The sequence below is a fragment of the Desmodus rotundus genome, chromosome 7, assembly GCF_022682495.2.
Source record: "Desmodus rotundus isolate HL8 chromosome 7, HLdesRot8A.1, whole genome shotgun sequence".
NCBI lineage: Eukaryota > Metazoa > Chordata > Mammalia > Chiroptera > Phyllostomidae > Desmodus > Desmodus rotundus.
In genome coordinates this window covers 104,416,931-104,440,260 of record NC_071393.1, presented here as the reverse complement: position 1 = coordinate 104,440,260, position 23,330 = coordinate 104,416,931, and the positions used below count along the sequence as shown (strand labels likewise).

Sequence of the window (23,330 nt, the reverse complement as noted above, 5' to 3'; positions counted from 1 at the left end):
ACATGCAAAAAAAAAAAAAAAGAAAAAAGAAACTAGACCACTAACTTATACCATACAGAAAAATAAATTCAAAATGGATAAAAGACTTAAATATAAGTCACGAAACCATACAACTCCTAGAAGAAAACACAGCCAATAAAATCTCAGACATCTCTTGTAGCAATATTTTTTGCCAAAACAAAGTAAAAAGGTAAACAAATGGGAATACATCAAACTAAAAAACTTTTGCACAGCAAAAGAAATCATCAACAAAATGAAAAGGGGACCCACTGAATAGGGGAACACAGTCCAATGATACGTCTGATAGAGGATTAATAACTAAATTTATAAAGAACTTACAAAAATCAACACCAAAAAACCAAACAATCCAGTTAAAAAATGGGCAAAGGGCCCGAATAGACACTTCTCCAGAGAGGACATACAGATGGCCAACAGACATATGAAAAGATGCTCAATGTCACTAATCATCAGAGAGATGCAAATTAAAACCAACATGAGGTATCGCCTCACACCTGTCAGAATGGCTGTCCTCAATAAATCAACAAATGAGTGCTGGCGAGGATGTGGAGAAAGGGGAACACTTTTGCACTGTTGGTGGGAATGCAGACTGGTGCAGCCACTGTGGAAAGCAGTATGGAGATACATCAAAAAATTAAAAATGGGTATGCCTTTTGACCCAGCAATCCCACTTCTGGGAATATATCCTAAGAAACCCAGAACACTAATTTGAAGGAACATATGCACCTCTATGCTCACTGCAACGTTATTTACAGTAGCCAAGACCTAGAAACAACCCAAGTGCTCATCAGATGAGTAGATAAAAAAGCTGTGGTACATTTACACAAGGGGCTACTACTCGGCCGTTAAAATAAAAAAGGAAATCTTACCTTTTATGATAACATGGATGGACCTGGAGAATATTATGCTAAGTGAAATAAGCCAATCAGAGGTAGACAAATACCGTGTGATCTCGCACATATGTGGAATCTGATGAACAAATAAACTGAGGAACAAAGTAGAAACAGAGGCATGGACACATGGATCAGACTGAGAGCTGTCAGAGGGGAAGGGGCTTGGAGGACTGGACGAAAGAAGGTGAAAGAAGGTGAAGAGATTAACATATATACATAACACACAGACACAGACAACAGTACGGTGACAGCCAGAGGGAGAGCGGGGTGGCACATGGGTGGAGGTGGACAAAGGTGGGGGGAAGTGCAGATGGAAAGGGGCTTGCTGGGGGTGATGGGTGCACAATGCAGTGTGCACATGATGTTTTATTGAGTTGAACACTTGAAACCTGTGTAGTCTGGAGAACAAATTTACCCCAATAAATTCAATCAGTCAATTAAATAAATAAATAAATGAAAGGATAGGAACCGGGGCTTTACAATTTTTTATTTTTGGTTTGAAAGTTTATCTTAACTTTAATATTGTCTTTAGTGAGATTCACTAGTACAGAAATACTTAAATCTGCAAACTTTATGTTATTGCTGTATAAATTCATTGGATTATTTTTTAAACTACATAGTACTATAAAGCTGTTAATTGCAAAATAAGGATACAAAGATGAAGGCCCCCAAACATGAATTTTTTAACTCACAATACAAGATTTTAAATGAATGATGTCCAGAATTTGAGACAAAATCTAATAAGGAGAAATGTAAACTTCAGTAACATTCACAATAGCTGGATCGTTTATACCAATTTGAGTTCACTGACAAAAAAATTAGTATTATAAATATTATAGTAGTTAAAATATATAAAAAGAAGTTAATATTTTTTAAACAAATAATCTGGCCAGATTAATTTACTCATTGGCTCCCTATCTAATAGGTATGCAACTCTCTTCAATAACAGCATTTTCAGAAACAGTTTCTTGGAAGCATAAAAGCTTATATTCAACTGCCACAAAGCTGGCTGATAATTGAGAAAATAGATGGTCCACCTATCCTGAATGCAAACCAAGATTTATTTGAATAGTGTAGATTTAATTATTAACGCTCTTTAAAAACCATTTAAGTGCTTGAGCGTATTGCTGTGTGGTGTAACGACAAGGAGAGTTCCTGCCTTTTAGGGGCAGGAATGTCTAGAGAGACATTCCAGCACTGAAACCTGGTTGAGAGCTGAGAGACTCGATGTTGTAGCAGACAGCTTTATCTACAATCCACTTCCTGTGCATGGAGCGGCCTGTCACACAGCTACTAAAATAAATTCCTCTCAGATAATTCTTTATAAAAGTGTGCCATAATGATTTGAAAACCAAAAGAATCTTTAAAAATACAATACGTCTGCCTCATGAAAGAAGACTTACACTGCACATGATTCCACCTATTGGAAGTGCAATAACGAGAACGACCCGCTGCTGTTGGGAGTCGGAAGAGTGGCTGACCCTGTGGGGCGCAGGCTGTGATGGCGAGGGGACGCGAGGGAGCTTCAGGGGTGCTGGCAGAGCTGTTTCTTCAGCTGGGTATCAGTTATAAAGGTAGTTCAGTTTTTGAAAATCCTTTCAGCTGTAATACTTACAATGTGTACTTTTCTGTATGTATGTTACATTTCCATTAGAAGGTGATATTAAAAAAAAGATTAGTTTCAGCAATTAAAAGGTGATTGCTTTATAGTTCTGAGGTTTCCAATGACTGAAATAGCCAAATAACTAACCCAACTTAATAGGTAGCCTTTAATACCAAGTGAATGGTTACTGCTAAGTCCTAAGCCACACTGCCGACTCCAAAGACAAATTTCTTTCTATTTCTTAAAGTCTTGAAATGCCAGTGAGCTGAAATTATTCAGAAGCAGAAGGTGAGTTTTTATTATTGTTGCTCTAGTTTGGCTCTCACGAGAGTTGCTGCTTAAGATACTCGATGCTCTGCAACAATTTGCTACTCAAATTAAAAGCACAAACTAATATTTTACCTAATCTTGAAAGCAATTTGTTAAACATAATATTATAAAGCACATATTTCTATAAAAGGCATTTACTCATTTTTGGTGCAAAAAAAGTCTGTTGTTTCAGTTCACGTCTATGAAAAGCAATGCTATTGTAACATTTAACTCAGCCTTAACTCTTGCTCAGCAATAACGCCTACTAACTTTAATTACCTGAGACCACAGTTGTTAGAGGAGGTCACTACCATCATTCTTATAAATGCCACTTGATAGCAAACAAAGCTGCAGGCAATGTAATTCCCTCATAGTTACTAAGCAGTTGGACCCTAAGTGCCTCTATAATCTACACACAGAAAAAGCCACTTTTTGAGTTGGAAATCCTTCCTAAATATAAAAACTTCATTCAAATTATGGCTTGTGACTATCACTACAAAAAAACTGTATTACTTGTGTAGACTTTTCAGTGGACTTTTCCATATCTAGCCATTCCTAACTAAACTTGGAAACAAAAATTAAATGTGACCCGGTGACCAGTTCACTTCACTGAGGCCAGACCTGGTAACTTTTGAAAGAGAGTGAAAGAATAAAGAATGAAAAATGAGCTTTCAAATACAGGAAGCCACTAGAAAATAAGAACACCACCGTTCCATACCCTGACATTGGAGCTTTAAAGACTTTCTGTTGAATAGTGAGTTTCGGGGTGAGGGGGTGGGGAGGTGAGGGGGGATTTCTGTTCACTGTACACACGACACCAGTGGGAATAAGGGCCGGCCCGAGTTCTGCGTTACCAGCACTCCGGGTAATAGCTCCAAGCTGCGAGGCACAGCTGTGTGGGCGCTGCCGGCAAGGCCTTCGCAGCAGTCCTTTGATAGCGTGGGGCCCTGAAGTGTCAGGATATGGAGAAGGCAGCAGTTGTTGGCTGTGAAAACAGTCTGATACAAACCAGATGGGGACTTACTAGATGGGCAACACAAAGGAAAACAATTGGCTCATTCAATAAAGTTCAGCCCCTGGCCCGGAGAATTCACAGAAGACAATAACAGTTACCTCGAGTTGATGCAAACAAGAAACAGCCATGTGGTTACAGTTTAAAGAATTGTTTTTCCTCAGACTAAACAAAGTTTTGATTTCTAATTCCTGTGTTCATTAATTGTAGTTTGGTGCACAGGCCTTTTGCCAAAGACAAATATTTTATTTATACAATATATACTTTTGTGACATCGAGAAAAAGATCTGGGGACATGGAAACTGATGTGGTGCTGCTTCCTGTGAAGTGCTATGAACACAGGCTGGGCTGTCGCAGGAAACCACGCATTAGAAAATGATCGATCCTGCCGACACGGTGATCAGAACGTAGCCCACACAGTACCTCCAGGACTTCCTATTTCTGAGTTGTTTTAAGGTCGGCAGAATGATGGGAAAGGCAAATATTGTAAGTTTCTTAGAGCTACATTTCTACCTAATTTTCTTTTTTTACTCCATTAGGTATGACGGAATTTCTGCAACCATATGCACAAGACAAAAGTGCTGTGTTTCTCCCTAACCTTAAGGCTGAGGCTCATCACATGATAAAGCGCTTCTCCATTCTGAGCTGACCAGGGTAACAAAGATTAACAATGAGATTGTAAGATAACTTCTGACAGTAACATCTCACTTAAAGACTTTTGTAGGTAGATATTCCACAACAGGGTAATTTATTTTACTATTTGAAAAGATAGTAAACAGCATTCTAGCTTAAAATAATTCCAGGTAAATTAATTCCTTCCATTGAAAACCCCAGTATACCTTGGGCCTTTGCATTTACTACTAATGTAAAAATACATCCAAAAAAGCCTTAAATTTTTAGTCATCATTCTTAGGTGATACCTAAAGAGCCCATTAAAGAAACTCTGAAAATAAAAGCATTTCACGTACATACAGTATTTGAACACATTTCACAATTAAGCAATCTTGTTATGTTCTGTGCTTGAATAATATAAATAGTAACTAGGTTTGTTAAAAGAGAAGACATATCTGTGTGATTGTGAAAATTTTTGTAGTCCATGAGACACACTTAGGCTTCCCAATTTGCATGTGCTGCATTGTTCAGATTATTTTCACCGACTCTTTCCACCCTAAAAACTGGGGCTGAACACTTGCATTAGACCTTTCACACCGGAGAAGCAGAAATGGAGTAACAACTTGGTGAGCAGGCTGACGCACTCATAAGCATTTCCAGCCACAGATGTTTCCCTCTGCACTACGCTACACATGCACACTCATACACTTTCTTAAAAAGTCTAAATTAATTTGCGGCAACAGTGCTGGATAACTGGATGTTTTGACTAAATGTAATCATCAAACCCAAGAAATAAGTTTTTGTTATTATAAACTGAATTACCATGCAAAATGTAGGAAAAGAAAAAGTGAAAAAAAAAGTGTTATTTACTGAAGCCTTACATAAGAAGAATTAAGAATAAACACATCGCTCATCAATGAATCAAATCTGTTAGAAGTTTGTTAAAAGTTTTTTTCAACACATGAAAGCAATTTCTTACAAAATGGTTAGCAAAGGTAGTTTGTCTTGGACTTATTAGTAAGTTATTTCTTAGACTCTGAGTTAACTCATGAAAAAAACAGAATTGGCCCTGACTGGTGTAGCTCAGTTGGTTGAGCATCGTCCCTCAAAGCGAAAGGTCGCCAGTTCGATTCCTGGTCAGGGCACATGCCTGGGTTGTGGGCCAGGTCCCCAGTGGGGGGCATGCGAGAGGCAACCAGTGTTTCTCTCCCACATCAATGTTGCCTCCCTCTCTTTCCCCCTCCATTCTCCTCTCTCTAAAAATAAATAAAATCTTTTTAAAAACTTTTAAAAAGAACTGTTATCATTCCAACTATTGGGCATATTGATTATTTATGTACTTCTTCAGAAATTTCTCATTTCTACTTTTATGGGGTGTTTATATATATAAAGATATCAACCGAATGGAGTACCATAAATTTTATATGGAAAAAAAAAACAACAAGAAATTGCCTGTAATAAGTTTTTGGTTCACAAAGAAATCTTGATATGATTTCAGAGAATAAGACAAGAGGCAGGTGATGTATATAACCTTTTAGGTCACAGTGAGGAGTCTGGACTTTAGTACAAAAAGACGTCTCTGGAGGGTTTTGAGCAAGGAGTCATGTGATCTGATTTATATTTTTTAAAAGATCACTCTTCCTCTGAGTGGATAATAGACAACAGAGGATCAAAAATGAATATAGGAAGACCAGTGAGAAACTTCTCAGGATAATATTAAGGTTGAAGGATATTATGCTTTAAAAATCAGCCCTGGCTGACATGGCTCAGTGGATTGAGTGCCAGACTGACTGCAAAGGGTCGCCAGTTCAATTCCCAGTCAGGGCGCATGCCTGGGTTGTGGGCCAGGTCCCCAGTAGGGGGTATGTGAGAGACAACCACACACTGATGTTTCTCTCCCTCTCTTTCTCCATCCCTTCCTCTCTCTCTAAAAATAAATAAATAAAATCTTTTAAAAAATCAACTGCACAACTACAGAAGGTAGAAAACTTAGTTTGATATCAAGACACTGAAATACATTTTGGTGACTTTATTAGAACACTGAAAACCACACTATCAAGCAACAGTTTTTAATAACTTCTGTGGACACTGAGACAAAGAGTAGTGAGGTTACTGGACATCTGTGAGCCTCAGCTTTCTCATCTGTATAGTAAAAACAACAATAACAAAAACATCTTTACATACGTAAAAGTTTGCCGTGAATATGAAAGCTACAATATGCGAGAGGTTCTTTGTCGGTTTGTCAAGCATTTGACAAACGTTAGGTTTCATCACTGTGGGTTTGGGGGAAGAAACATCTACCAGACTTGTCAGTGACTTCATTCTGTCCCAGTGTAACTCTGTGCAAGATAAGCAGACTACAGCGTGATCCAACTAGCAAAGAGCTTGGAAAAATGGTATAAAATAAGGGAAGAAAGCATCAGCTTTGCATCTGGGAGATAAGGGCTTGAATTCCAGATTTTCTAACTTTTCTAGCTTTGAGAAACTTCTCTCTTACAAAATGGGAATAAAACTATCTGTATGACATGGTAGTGTAAGGAATAAATGAGATAACAACACAGAACTCCTAGCAAGGCTTCTGCAAAAGGAAACTATTGTTAAGGTTATGACTGTGTTCAGGGCACAAAAGAGCTGGGGGTGGGGTTGAAGATGAACAAACCATTTTCAATTGGAAGCTCAGTGAGGACTCAGAAAGATAGAGCTGAATGTTGAGAAATAAGAAGTTTGTAGACATGTAAAAGAGGGAAAAGAAGCAAACTCCAGGTAGAAGGAAGATAAGGTAGAAGAAGATAATGTGGAAAGGCACTGAGACTTAAAAGTATAGTGTGTGGAGAAAGGTCAATTAATATTTATTAAATTGAACTGAGGTGATTACATATTATATTGAATGTGCCAATAAAAGTAAGTTTTGAGCTGACAGTTCATACTTTTCTGATATCTAAAAATTTATTTTTAAAATGAGTATTTCTATTGAGTACTTTAGAGTTATTAGCACATATACTATCTTTTTTCTTTGTTTCTAGTTAGTGATTAATTATAAAGCATAAATACTCTAAACTTTTAGCTTGAATGGAATGTATTCTTAAATAAACACCTAAATATTTAACTTATAATGAAGATATAATGTTTTTGTTATTACAAAAACATAACAAAATATCTCTTCCTGAAGTATTTAATATATGAGAAAATATATGTAATATACTTGGTGTCACATTTAAGCACCTTTTAACAACAAAAGCTTTTTACATTCCTTAAAAATAAACTTTTAGTACAATTAAGAAAATTCATGAGAAAAGCGTATCATAAACTCAGTAATATTTACATCTGCTTTAACGAAGCATACTTAGCCCTGACAGACTCACATAGTTCTATGACTGCCACCACAATCAAAATCTAGGACATTTCCATCATTCCAGAAAGTTCCCTGCTGCCATTTGCAGCCAAACCCTTCTCTAACTCCGAGGAAACCACTGACCTGTTTGTCCTCCGTAACCATACTTCTGTTTTTTCCAAAATGTCATATAAAGGTATGGAGTATCTGCCACACAGATGCGCTCCGTAGCCGTGTGAGTTTGGCTTCTTTCACTGCATGTAGTGCAGCAGAGATGCATCCGTGCTGCTGTTTATCAGTGATCCCTCTAGCTGCTCACTAGTGCATTCCTCATTTGGATGTACCATACTTCACTCCCAGTGTCCTGGTCGAAGACATCTTGGTTGAGTTCCAGTTTTTGGTAATCATGAATGAAACTGCTAAAATATATCCGAGAACAGGTTTTATGTGAACCTAAGTTTTTAGTTCTCTTGAGTGAAGGCCTTGGAAAGGACTACTGGCTTGCATGGTAACTTTATATTTGATTTTATAAGAAACTGACAAACTGTTTTCCGAGGAGGCGTAGCATTTTGCATTCCTACCAGCAATGCATGCGAATTCAAGTTGCCTGACTTCACCAACGCACGGCATTATCAGTTTCTCTGGTTTGGGCCAACCTAATGGGTATTCAGTGGTACCTAATTGTTATTTGCATTTCCCCACTCACTTATGATGTTGAACGTATATTTCCATTTGCTTATTTGCCAGGCATATAGCCTTTTTGGTAAACTTTCTGTTCATATCTTTTACCCATTTTAAAAATTGGATTATTCACCTTGCTATTGAGTTTTATGAGTTTTATATACTGGTTACAAATTCTTAATCGAAAAGAGGATTTGTAAATATTTTCTCCCACTCTGTAGTTTGTCAGGCATTTTTATTTTGATAAAGTCTAAGTAATCAATATATTATTTTATGAACTATGATTTTTCTGTAAAATCTTAAAAATCTTTGCTGAACCAAAGATCACAAATATTTTCTCCTATATTTTCTTTTAGAAGCTTTGTAGTTTTAGGCTTTACATTTGAAATTTGTAATTTTAGGACCCATATTAAGCTCAGTTGTATACATATTTGCGAGATGTGGATTGAATATAATTTCAACTCCTTAAAACAGTTAAGGAGTAGTTACATTTATACAGTCCTAAAGTTACATTTGGCCCTTTGAAGGCAACCGCGAGGCTGATGTGGCCCCTGGTGAAAATGAGTTTGACACCCCTGCTCTAGGCCCTCTATTTTTCCTTATGAAATTTAGATTAAGTTTTAGTTTTAGATTTAAAAACTCTTGTTTGAATTTTGATTGAGGTTGCACTGAATTTATAGATCATTTAGGGAAGCACTGACTTCTTAATTTTCATTCTTCTAATACATAAATACATCATCATCATCTACTCATTTGAGTCCTCTTAAATTTCCCATGTTTTTGTAGTTTTTAGTGCACAAATCTTGAAAATATCTGATTAGATTTATACCTAAGCATTTCATGCTTGTGTTATAATAACTTACAGTTTTAAGTTACAATTTCCAATTCTCGCTGCTATTACAGTGAAATATCATTGGTCTTTATGTATCAACATTATAGCCTGTGACGTGACAGAACCATTCTTAGTTTAGGAGGCTTTTTAGTAGGCCTTGAGGGAGTTTCTCTAGACAATCGCATATCCTCAGATAGTCATAAGTTTATTTTTTCCTTTACAATCTCTGTGCCCTTTCTTTCTTTTTCTTGCATTTTGCATTGGCTAGGACTGCCAGTATGATTTTGAATAGGAGTAGTGAGAGCAGACTTCATTTGCCTTGTTTCCAATTTATTGGGAAAGCATTTAATCTTTCAAGTGTGATGCTGCCTATAGGTTTATTGTAAATGTCTTGTGTTGTCCTTTGATTCTTACTTTTCTGAAATTTTAATCAAATTAAAATTTATTCAAATTGTAGTAAATAGATGTTGAATAATGCCAAAAGCTTTTCTGCACCTATTGAGCTGATCGTGTTTTTCTTTTTTCATTTTAAATGTCATTTTTCAGTTACAGTCTACACTCGATATTATTTTGTATCAGTTTCAGGTGCACAGCACAGTGGTTAGACAGTCATACACTTTACTACATGTTCCCCCAGTATTTCTGTTCATATGTGAATTATACTGATTTTTGAATGTTGAACCAAATGTGCTTTACTGGGATAAGCCCACTTGGTCATAATTTACTGTCTTTTATATATTATTGGATTCAAATAACATTTTGTAGAGGAATTTTTTATCTATGTTCACGAGGAGTATTTGTCCATACTCTTCGTTTCTAGTAATGTTTTAGTCTGGTTTTGGTATCAGGTTAATCAAGGAAGAGTTCTTTCCTCTTTTATTTTCTCAGAGAGTTTGGGTAGAATTGGTATTACTTCTCCTTCAAATATCTGGTAGAATTCTCCAGTGAAACCATCTGAGACTGAAGTTTTCTTTGTTGAAATATTTTAAACTAAGAATTCATTTTTCTTTAACAAATATAAGAATATTTAGGTTATCAGTTTATTCTGAAGTTAAAGTAGATAAAAGTTTCCCATTTTACCTACGTTGCCAAATTTATGAGCACAAAAATATTCATACTGCCTTATAATCTCTTTGATTTCTATAGAATATGCACTGATTTCTTCTAATTCCTAATAACAATAATTTGTTAGTTTTCCCTTTTTTCCTTCATCATCCTGGCTAGGGTTTATCAATTTTATTAAACATTTCAAACAACCAGTTACAATTTCATTGAGTTCCTGCTATATTTATATTTCCAACTTCATTCTTGTCTTTATTATTTCCTTCCTTCTGCTTATTAGAGGTTTGGTTTGCTACTCCTTTCTGGTTTCCTAGGGCAAGAGGCTCAGAGCACTGATTTCAGACCTTTCTAGTCTATTCTTACATAAACATTTAATGCCATGCATTTCCCTATAATCACTGCTGTAGCTGTGTCCCATCAATGTTGATATGTAGTTTTTAATTTTCATTCAGTTCAAAATATTTTCGAATTTCCTTTTTGACCCTTAAATAAAGGCTTAATAAAATGTGTGCAATTTAATTTCCAAATATTTAGAAATGTCCAGGAATCTGTTACTCATTTTCACTTTAATCCCACTAAAATCAGAAAATATATTTTGTATGATTTCAACTGTTTTAAATTTATTGAGATTTGTTTCATGACAGAATATGGTCAATTTTTGGTGAATGCTTCAGTGTATTTAGCAAGGATAATCAGCTTTTTATCAATTAGTCCAAGTTGGAAATATTGTTGCTTAGGTCTTCTTATAATCTTACTTTCTATTTACTTTTAATAATTATTATTTAGGAGGTTTAATGTCTCCAACTATGATTGTGAATTTGTCTGTTTCTCCTCAGAGTTCTACCAATTTTTTCTCCAGGTATTTTGAAGTGGTAATGTTAGACACATACATATTTAAGACTACTATATACCTTCTTGATGAATTAACCCTCTATCATTATCTAATGTCCTTTATCTCTGGTAATACTCTGTTTTCACAGTCTTTACTTTCATATGTCTGATATTCATATAGTCACTCGGGTTTCTTTTAATTAGTGTTTGCATTGTTTATCTTTTCCTTATCCTTTTACTTTTAACATGTCTTTGTATTGTATTTAAAACAAGTTTTTGTTAACAGCATAAATAGATATTTTAATCCAATCTGACAGGCTCTATCTTTTAACTGGTATGTTTATTTATACTTAATGTAAGTTATTTATATGATTGAATTTAAGTCAATCATCTTGCAATCTCCTTTTTGTTCTTTTTATTGTTGTTGTTCTTTTTTCCTCTTATTTTGCCTGCTTTTGGAGTACTTGAGTAGTTTTAATTTAGTACTATTTAAAAAATATTGTAATGATTACTCTAGAGTTTACAATATACATCTATCACTTGCTATAGTCCACTTTCAAGTAACACTGTATCACAACACATACTGTAAGGACCTTTCATCAGTATGCTTTTGATTCTCCCAGGCCATATTTCATGCTATCATTGTCATTTTACTTCATAGGCTCCATAAATAGATAATACATTACATTACTTTTGCTTTAGACAGTCAATTATCTGTTATAGTGATTGAAAATAAAAATTCTTCTATTTATACCTACATTTTAACCATGTCAGAAGCTCTTTATTTTCTTAAATCCAAGCTTCTTTCTGGTATCATTTAATTTTTACCTGAAATATTTCCTCTAACTTATTTTGTAATACATGTCTATCATTTAGGTTCCATCTACCTTGAAAAAAGTACTTATTTTGCCTTCATTTTTGAAAAGTATTTTTGCTGGCTCTGAATCCTGGGTTGACTTTTTTTCCTTTCCTTTCATCACTTTAAACTGGCATACCATTGTCTTCTGACTGTGGGTCTGTAATGAGAAATTGATGTACTTCTTTGTTCTCTAAGTAATATACCTTTTGCCTCTGGCTTCTTACAGTGTTTTCCCTTTCCCTTTGGTTTTTAGAAGTTTGAATATGATGTGTCTAAGTATTTTTCCTTTTAATCTTGCTTGGAGTTCTGAGATTCTTGGATCTGTAGTTCATTTTTCTTAAAAAACTATTGGTCATCATCTCTTCAAGTATTCTTTCTTTTCTGTTTGCTTTCTCTTGCTGGGATTCCAATTACTGTACATTAGGATATTTGATATTGCTCTTGGATGTTCAGACTTTTAACTTTTCTTTTTGTGATTCAGTTTCTATTGACTGTCCTCAAGTTAACTGACTCCTTGGCTCTGCTGGGTCAGCCCGCTACAGTCATTCTTCATTTCTACTACTGCTTTCCCTTCACATTTCTGTTCGACCCTTTCGTATAATTTCCACCTCTCTGCTCAAATCCCCATCTGTTCATGCCTGTTCTGTCTCGTTTCCTACTAACGTAATGATTTCTACATTCATAATAGTTAATTTAAATTCCCTGATAGTTCTAACGACTGAGTCATCTGTGAGTCTTATTGTCTTAATTGCTTTGTCTCTTTAATGTGAAGAGTTGTTTTCTTGTCATTTTATGGCTTTAATTTTGAATGAATGCCAGACATTGTTTATTAAGACAACAGAGAATTGGAAAAGGGGAAGCAGACCATCAATGGGAGGAATTGAGTCAATCAAATCAGGAGTTAAACTGGTTTTGAGTTTTGCTGTTGCTGCAGTTAACTTTGGGGTACCACCAGCTCCAAAATCCTCTGGTGTTGTGTTTAGGGTGGATCCTAGGGTGCCAGAGGGTTTTTCTCAATATTCCCCTTCCACCTTCGGCTTTCATCTTCCCTGTGCACTTGCAACAAAGGGGGTTTCTCCTCTTTACACTCTTGCACCTCGCCCAATGTTAACACTACTGCTGCTTGTTACTCCGTAATCATTGATCACATGGCGGGAAAGGACTAGTTCTCTGTTGTCCTGGCACAGTGTCAGTCTCAGGCAGATCCCCTATGCCTTGCTCTTGTGATGGGGCTTTCTCAGTGATTCTGTCTCTCTTCCCTATGGCGGCCAAACTCTGCCTTGTTGCTTTAGCAAGTTTTATGCAAGTGAGTTTCCTATTCTCTCCTAGCAATAAGAGACCTCTAGTGGTATTGATATGATTGTGAGACCAAGACTATTTCCCTCCTCTTCCCCAAGTGGGGATGATTTTTTCCTTCACCCTTCCCCCAGCCACAATAGGTTTTCACCTATACTCTGGAGGTAACAGACATGGTGCCCCTTTTCCAGTGACTTAAGGCTTTTGTTCTTACAGGAAAAGAGTCTAAATGGGACATCCATTCTCTCTGGAACTCTCTTCTTCCAGGCCTGTACCCATGAAGGAGAATCTCTCTAGGGTTTCGCCATGCCTCCCAATCTTCTTTTTCTAGAGGTCTGTGGAGAAGAGGGAATGAACTTCCCTTGTATCAGCAGCTACCAATGAGTCTAACAACCCATTAAAAAAGTTTAACCAAATACATCTCATCTGCTTGTACGGTGCGCTGCGTCTCCTCCTGTGACCACGCTCTGGCACACTGAGATGGTGCTTGTGTCCCATCTCTTAAGAGGATCCGTCTTCCCTTGGGCTTTAGGCCACTTCGTTACTCCTCATCATTAGCTCTCTGATAGATCTGAGAAATCTTATGATTTCATAGTTTACTCGCCACTTTATTATAGGTAAGGTAGGAGTGGCACTCTTTCCACCTCCCTCATGCAAAGTGTAAACATTTGAAAGTGAATTTGTACTTTATTAATCAATAATAGCATGGATTTGTAGAAGACATTTGTTCAGGCAATGCTTTTTACATATTTGTATTTGGGGGCTTGGGCAGATTTGTATTTGGGGGTCTGTGCTCCATCCCCTTCCTGTCAGAGCTCCATACACATGGTTTGGAAATCACATGTCATACCTTAAGAACAAAAACTTTTAACTGTGATTTTGAAATTACTAAGATCAATTATAATTCTGATAAATATTGGAGTTTAGTTATATTTCAAACCGAAAGGCAAAAAATGTACTACTTTATTTAACAAATATGATTTCATCTGCACATGTGTTTGGAAATACCTTCTAAATATATATAAGCATTCACTTCCTTAATTCTCATATATTTAAAGTCACAATTACTATACATGAGATATAAAAGGTGCTAACATAGCTAGGAATTAAACTCAGGACATAATGTAAAAAAAAAAAGCCATCTATGATTCTATAAATTTATTTCCAACAATAATGTAACCTGCTTTTGATAAATTACTGCAATTATATTTATTGCTTTTAGCATTTGACACATATTTTCTGAGCAATATATAATCTACAAATAAGAAAACTGAAGAATGCTGTGATTTTCACAGATATTGACAAAGAATCTGTCTTAGCATATAAACACAAAATATATGATCTAATTTTTCCCACGGATTATAGTATAGCATGATGATTTTATCATTATAATTTATTATAATGGCCTTAAAATTTTAAGAGAAAAACTAAAGGAGGAAAATATCTTTTTAAAGTTAGCTATTTTAATACATCACTCTGTAGAATTTAATTGTTCCTGGGTTCGGAATGAATAAATGGGTTTAAACCCAGTCTCTCATTTGTATTGAAGAAAGTTAACTTGCATAGTGAAAGGGAAAAAAGTTAAAATGACTTATTAAAATCACTTTAAAGGTTGGTTTCACTATAAAACCTTCAGACACATTAATTGGGACATAGAATCAGGTAAGTGGTGTCATGTGGTCAAAATACACCCAATGAATTCAATACCAAAGGAGAGAGTTTTACTCTTAGACTCCAAAATGTCATCTGTCAGAACGGGCAGCTCACTCTCTCTTATATTAAAATCTGAAAGGAATAACCAGGGGAGTAGTGGAACAAGGATCTTACAGATTTCCCACAAGCACAGTGCTAGGACCCGTGTCCTAACATACCTTCAGCTACACAGTGAAATACAAATTCCCCTGAAACAGCCATAATTTGGGTTCAAATATTCTTAGAAGCATTTATCTACTGAACGAGATGTGGGTTTGATTCCCTTGTTAAAAGGTGAGTTTCCTTCACTATCTTCAAGGCCTCTGTATGAGATAGAACTGAATTCTTTCAAGGTCACCCAAAATGCTGGGAGCCCTGAAGGATTATTTTGGCACTCTGGCTCTATTCTCCGAAACATTTGGCAATGTCTCAGAGTTTCATCAAATAAAATAAAACCCCACAAAATTTATGGAAATAAAGTCATAACTGACTGTATTTACCAAGGCATCAAACAATATTCAGGATAGAGATATATCAATTATAAAGTGAAACCTGGCTTCTATTTAAAATACTCTATTTATAGCCCACTGGTATTTATTTGTCTTAGTCAAAGCTGACATAGGTCTGCTCTCCTAACTTCTGTATTAGACGTGAAATTGAATTTAAAAAATTTACGCATAGTAAGTCCACTGTTCTAAACTCTAAATAAAACTTCTTCCTACTAGTAACACCTTGGTTTCTTTTATTCTTATGATTTTATTAATTTATTAAATGTTAATTGGACATTATTTAATGATCTTGTGGTCATTCATTTCCATGAAAGTAAAAACAATGTCAATTTCCTAAAGAGATATATTTAGGAAAAAAGGTATTTTCCTGCTTGCTGAGAAAAATGATCATTTTATTATATATAACACCCCCAAGGAGATAAAGTTCATTTATAATTTAAAGAAATTATAATTATTTATTTTATTATTTTAAAAGATTTTATTTATTTATTTTTAGATAGAGGGGAAAGGGAGGGAGAAAGAGAAGGAGAGAAACATCAATGTGTGGTTGCCTCTCGCACACACCCCACCGGGGACCCGGCCCGCAACCCAGGCATCTGCCCCGATTGGGAATCAAACCGATGACCCCTTGGTTTGCAGGCTCACGCTCAACCACTGAGCCACACCAGCCAGGGCAGAAATTATAATTTATTAAAAGCTAGGTTACAAGTACAGCCACTGGACAAGAACGGTAACAGCACTCAGGAGAAGGACGCCAGGCCAACCCTGGTGCTGCATGAGGGACACTCACACGCTCGATATACCGTCGCGATTGATGTTTAAATACCATGAGGAGAGTTTCACAGGTCAGTTTTCACAGGAGTCTAAAATATAATATTAACACTACTACAACATGGTTAGGTTAAAAAAGCAGTCAGGAGGGCAAAGTTCTGAGAAGTTGGAGCAAGAGAGGAACAGAAAACAAATGTAAAAATCTAAACCTCACACAGCATCACCTTGATAAGTATCTTGGTGCTCCCTAATTTAGGTCCTCCCCCAAATGCCAAGTGATTAGTTATATTTGCAACTATATTGGCCCTCAATAAATGAGATTATAAAACACAATTATAAAAACAAAGAAAAATACACCACTGCTTAAAATATTCCTAATACCCCTTCCTGGTTTGTGAACAGAAAGTTTTAAACATTAGACATCTTAAGTTCTACTGCCAAATTTCAGAATATATGTTATATAAAATTTAAATAACTGAGAGAACCAAGATGGCGGCGTAGGTAGACACACTGCGCCTCCTCGCACAACCAGAACTGACAGAGAATCGAACAGCAAGGGGGACCAACACCAAGAAAATAGAAAATAACCATTCATCCAGACCGGTAGGAGGGGCGGAGACGGGCACCGGGGTGGAGAGGACTCGCGTGGCTGTGGCGGGACTGAGACTGGTGGAGTGTGGGACAAATGGCGCAGGCAGTCTGAGCACTAGCAGACCCTGCGGCCCCACATCTGCGCAGATAAACCCAGAGGGCCGGACTCAGAGTGGCGGAGAACTGGGCAGGCAGAGCAGCGGGTAGCACCCCGCGGCACCAAATTCGCCCACAGATAAACCGGACAAACGGCGGGCAGAGAAGCAGACCGTGCAACCCAGGGCTCCAGCTCCGGGAAATAAAGCCTCAAACCTCTGATTGAAAGTGCCCCTGGGGGTTGGGGCAGCAGCAGGAGAGACTCCCAGCCTCACAGAAGAGGTTGTTGGAGAGACCCACAGGGGCCTAGAGTGTGCACAGGCCCACTTACTCGGGAACCAGCACCAGAGTGGCCCAGTTTGATTGTGGGTAGTGGAGTGAAGGATTGAAATCCTGAGGAGAGTGAGGCTGGCGCCATTGCTCCCACTCGGCCCCTCCCCCTCGTACAGCGTCACAGCTCAGCGACCAGCGTTACCCCCGCCCTGGTGAACACCTAAGGCTCCCCCCCTTAAAGTAACAGACGCTCCAAGACAAAAAAAAAAAAAAAAATGGCCCAAATGACAGAACACTTCAAAGCTCCAGAAAAAATACAACTAAGTGACGAAGAGATAGCCAACCTATCAGATGCAAAGTTCAAAGCACTGGTTATCAATATGCTCACAGACTTGGTTGAATCTATTCGAAAAACAGATGAAAAAATGAAGCCTATGCTAAGAGAAACAAAGGAAAATGTACAGGGAACCAATAGTGATGAGAAGGAAACTGGGACTCAAATCAATGGTGTGGACCAGAAGGAAGAAACAAACAGCCAAACAGAAAAGAATGAAGAAACAAGAACTTGGAAAAATGAGGAGAGGCTTAGGAACCTCCCGGACGCCTTGAAACGTTCCAACATCCGAATTATAGGGGTGCCAGAAGGAGAAGAGGAAGAACAAAAAATTGAAAACTTATTTGAACAAATAATGAAGGAGAACTTCCCTAATCTGGCAAAGGAAATAGACTTCCGGGAAGTCCAGGAAGTTCAGAGAGTCCCAAAGAAGCTGGACCCAAGGAGGAACACAACAAGGCACATCATAATTACATTACCCAAGATTAAACGCAAGGATCTACATCCAAGATTACTGTATCCAGCAAAGCTATCACTTAGAATGGAAGGGAAGATAAAGTGCTTCTCAGATAAGGTCAAGTTAAAGAAGCTCATCATCACCAAGCCCTTATTATATGAAATGTTAAAGGGAGTTACCTAAGAAAAAGAAGATCAAAAATAGGAACAGTAAAAATGACAGCAAACTCACAGTTATTAACGGCCACACATAAAACAAAAACGAGAGCAAACTAGGCAAACAACTAGAACATGAGGGTTGTCATTAAGGGAGTGGGAGGGGGAGAGAGGGGGAAAGGTACAGAGAATAAGTAGCATAGATGATAGGTGGAAAATAGACAGGGGGAGGGTAAAAATAGTGTAGGAAATGTAGAAACCAAAGAACTTATACGTATGACCCATGGACATGAACTATGGGGGGGGAATGTGGGAGGGAGGGGGGTGGGCAGGATGGAGTGGAGTGGGGGGGAAATGGGACAACTGTAATAGCATAATCAATAAATATATTTAAAAAAAAATAAAATAAAATAATGCCACGGATAAAAAAAAAAAATTTAAATAACTAAGAAGCTAGAAGGCAAACAAAACAAGAAGCCAAGTGCCTTGCAGAAACATCGAGACAGTATCAAAGTGCTGTGAGGCGGGTTGCAGAATTGAGGTCAACCATACCATTTTGGTGCTCAAACAACAGCACAGAAAAGTTCATGCGTGTGACAGCATTTAGCGTGAGAGCCCTTTGCTTTTAAGTGGTGCTTGTTCAACATCACCACACACCACTAACTAGCCTTTACAAAGCACCGTAACAGCCACACCCTGCCTTTATCTTAATTTAAAACACACAGCTACGAATGAGATACAGACCTATTTATAGCTCAAAAGTCAGACATTCAGTTGTACAAGAACCAAAAGGTAAGATTAAAAAGAAAACACTACCTGAGAGTTTTAAAAAATCCATTAGAAATAGTCTATTGGTAAAAAGAACAAATACGCCATCAAATATGATGCCAGACTCTTTATTCCAATGGACTAAATGAGAAAAACCAAACAAAAAGAAAACCGAGAGACAAGATGTATATGCAAGTAAAGAATTCTCATATATATTTGTTCAATAATCAGGACAAGTATCAAACTATTATACTATTATAAGAAAACGAATCTTACCTTGTTGCTCTGAAAGTGAGGTATCAGATTTACTTCTGACATGTATCATATGAGTCTGTGCTGGCCTGTGTTGAACTTGAGTAACATCTCGGTCTTGCTTTTGTTGGTACTAAAGAATTTAAGACATGAAGTCACAGTATTATTTTTAAAGTTACTTTAAACTAATTTGAGCAATTAAATTACTTAGGAGTTTATTATACAAAATTTGAATATTTTACCTGCCTTCTAATTGCCAAATGTTACTACGGTAAAGATATTGCAAATAAAACCTTTAAAAAGATTTGAATAGCCATGACTGGCGTGGCTCAGTGGGTTGAGTGTCATCCTGCAAACTGCAAGGTTGCTGGTTCATTTCCTGGTCAGGGCACCTGTTTGGATTGCAGGCCAGGTGCCTGGTTGGGGGTGTGCAAGAGACAATTAATTGATGTTTCTCTCACATATTGCTATTTCTCTCCTTCTCTTTCTCCCTCCCTTCTCCTCTCTCTAAAAAATAAATTAATTAAATCTTTAAATAATTTCTGTCTATTTTTACTAGAAAATTCAGAGCTACTTATAAATCAAACTATTTTACACACTTGATGGATTTAGACAGGATAAAAACTTAATTTGGAGAGTTATAAGCTCTCCCATATTTTTTGCATTACTATTTTTGCATAACATGAAAATCTGCATACCCACTGCAAATTTCAAAGGGCTTTTACATATGGTAACACCATTTAATTCTCATGAGTGTGAGATGTGCTGTTACACTCCTTTGCCATTGAAGTGTACACTCCACCACAGACCCCATCACCTCTCCTCCTCACCCATAACTCATCCAAATTTGAAGTTTACAGCAGCCACAAATCCCTTCACAATCTCACGTCACAAACTGTGATGATGTGAGCCATCTTCTTCCTCCCTTTCCTATCTTATGAGCTTAATTAGAAATGAGTCCCTGAAAACAACTATCAGATATATTTTGACAAGAACTTAAAAAGATATCTCTAGACTCTTATCAACAGATACAAGAGAAGAATCTGAAACACCTGTCCACATGGACTCAAATGTAACCACCCCAGCTCTGGCAGGCACCTATTTATCCACAGGTAAAAGTGGGTAACTTTAGACTGCAGTAGTAACTGGTCTTCTAGGCTTGGAGCCATTGGTTCTGTAGGGTTCTGTCTGGAAGGAAATATTACTTTGGTGTGCATTTCCAAGATGGGTACTATGACTATGTCTGCCTGCGTCAACTTAGGACATCTCTGCTGGCTCCCTTCCATAACCACAGTGATGGAGAGCTGAGTGCTGTGGAGCTAAACTGCTCATGTTCAAATCTGGCAACCATTTTCTAGCTTTGACCCCGGGCAAGTTATTAACCCCTCATTCCTCAGGTTCCTCATTCATAAAATGGAGATAATAATAACAACTATCTCATTAGGTTGTTATAAGGATTAAATGAGTTAAATATGTAAAGAAATTACAACAGCATCTGGCAGAGTAAACACTGCAAGTGTGCTATTATTATTTCTCGCCTCACTTCTCTGTTAAAGAAATCTAACAAATGATTTTTTGAGGCCCATTATTCCAGTAATACTTCATAGTTTTATCTTAAAATAGGCCAACCATTAAAGGAAGGCAATTGTTCTTTTATTTTTTAAATAGTTTTATTGAGGTGTAACTGATAGACAATAATCTTCATGTATTTAATGAGTACAACTTGGTAAGTCTGGCACACGTGTTCCACACCTATGGAACTATCACCAAATTCAAGAAAGAATAGTGAATATACCCATCAATCTCAAAAGTTTTCTCATACCCCTTTGCATTCCCTGCCATTAGTATTTGCATTTTCTAGAATTTTATATCAATAAAATCACAAAATATACACATTTGGAGAGGGGTCGGCTTCTGTCCTTCAACATAACTTTTGTGAGAATCATCCATGTTAGTGTATGTTTCAGTAGTTCATGGCTTTTTATTGCTGAGAAGTACCTCATTGAATAGATTATTACTATAATTTGTACATTCAACCAACTGATGCCAGTGTTGGGGTACTAACAAGTTACTATGAACATTCATATACAGGTCTTTGTATAAACATATATTTTGATTTTCTTGGGTAAATACTTAGAAGTAAAATGCCTGGGTCATATGGTAGGTATATGTTTCACTTTTTAAAGAAATTGCCAAATTGTTTTCCAAAGTGGCTGAATCATTTCATATTCCCAACCACCAGTGTGTGACAGTTCACTTGCTCCACACCCTTGCCGACACCTGGCATCTGTCTTTTAATTTTAGATATTCTAATTAGTATGCAATAGTACTTCTTTGTGAGGCAACCTACTGAAATGAGAGAAGATGTTCACCAATGATACATCTGATAAGGGGCTAATATCCAAAATTTATAAAGAACATACAACTCAACACCAAAAAGCACACCATCCGATTTTAAAAATGGGCAGAGGATCTATATAGAGATGGCCAATAGACATGTGAAAAGATGCTCAATATCACTAATCATCAGTGAGACACAAATTAAAACCACAGTGAGCTATCACCTAACACCTGTCAGAATGGCCATCACAGATAAATCAACAAACAACAAGTGCTGGTGAGGCTGTGGAGAAAAGGGAAATCCTCATGCACTATTGGTGGGAATGCAGACTGGTGCACCACTGTAGAAAAGTTTATAGTTTCCTCTAAAAATTAAAAATGGAACTGTCTTTTGACCCACCAATCCCACCTCTCGGAATATATCTGAAGAAACCCGAAACACTAATTTGAAAGGATATATGCACCCCTATGTTTATTGCTGTTGTTATTTACAATAGCCAAGATCTGGAAAGAGCCCATGTGCCCATCAGTAGATGAATGTATAAAAAAGCTATGGTACATTTACACAGTGGAATACTACCTGGCTGTAAAAAAAAAAAAAAAAAGAAAGAAAGAAAGAAAGAAAGAAAAGAAAAGAAAAGAAAGAGAGAAAGAGAAAAGGAAACTCTGTAAAGTATATGATTGTTTAACCACTATGCTGTACACTTAAAATAATACTGAATGTAAAGTATAACTGAAAAATAAAATTTAAATTAAAAAATAGTCTTTCTGATCAGGGGAGAACCAAGATGGCGGTGTAGGTAGACAACACACTGCGCCTCCTCGCACAACCAGAACTGACCGAGAATCGAACAGCAAGGGGGACCAACACCAAGGAAATAGAAAATAAACATTCATCCAGACTGGTAGGAGGGGCGGAGACGGGCACCGGGGTGGAGAGGACTTGCGTGGCTGTTGCGGGACTGAGACTGGCGGAGTGTGGGACAAATGGCGCAGGCAGTCCGAACACTAACAGACCCTGCGGCCCCACATTTGCACAGATAAACCCAGAGGGCCGGACTCAGAGTGGCGGAGAGTGGGGCAGGCAGAGTGGCGGGTAGCACCCTGCGGCACCACATTCGCCCACAGATAAACCTGACCAACGGCGGGCAGCGAAGCAGACCACTCGACCCAGGGCTCCAGCTTGGGGAAGTGAAGCCTCAAACCTCTGATTGAGAGCGCCCCTGGGGGTTGGGGCAGCAGCGGGAGAGACTCCCAGCCTCATAGGAGAGGTCGTTGGAGAGACCCACAGGGGCCTAGAGTGTGCACAGGCCCACTTACTTGGGAACCAGCACCAGAGTGGCCCAGTTTGATTGTGGGTATCGGAGTGAAAGATTGAAATCCGGAGGAGAGTGAGGCGGGTGCCATTGCTCCCACTTGGCCCCTCCCCCACGTACAGAGTCACAGCGCAGAGACCAGCATTACCCCGCCCCGGTGAACACCTAAGGCTCCGCCCCTTAAAGTAACAGACGCGCCAAGACAAACAAACAAACAAACAAAATGGCCCAAATGACAGAACACTTCAAAGCTCCAGAAAAAATACAACTAAGCGACAAAGAGATAGCCAACCTATCGGATGCACAGTTCAAAGCACTGGTTATCAATATGCTCACAGACTTGGTTGAATCTGTTCAAAAAACAGATGAAAAAATGAAGCCTATGCTAAGAGAAACAAAGGAAAATGTACAGGGAACCAATAGTGATGAGAAGGAAA

At 37.6% G+C, this 23,330-nt stretch overlaps 1 protein-coding gene across 10 annotated transcripts in view; it reads right to left on the bottom strand.

Annotated features, from left to right (window-relative positions):
- KIAA0586 (KIAA0586 ortholog) overlaps nt 1-23,330 on the bottom strand; it is a 97,240-nt gene that overhangs the window by 13,159 nt on the left and 60,751 nt on the right. For all 10 annotated transcript variants that reach the window (XM_045201663.3, XM_045201662.3, XM_053927931.1 and 7 more), the window contains one exon: nt 19,262-19,370. In XM_045201663.3, the coding sequence (XP_045057598.2) occupies nt 19,262-19,370 (109 nt within the window). The remainder of the gene's footprint in view (nt 1-19,261; nt 19,371-23,330) is intronic.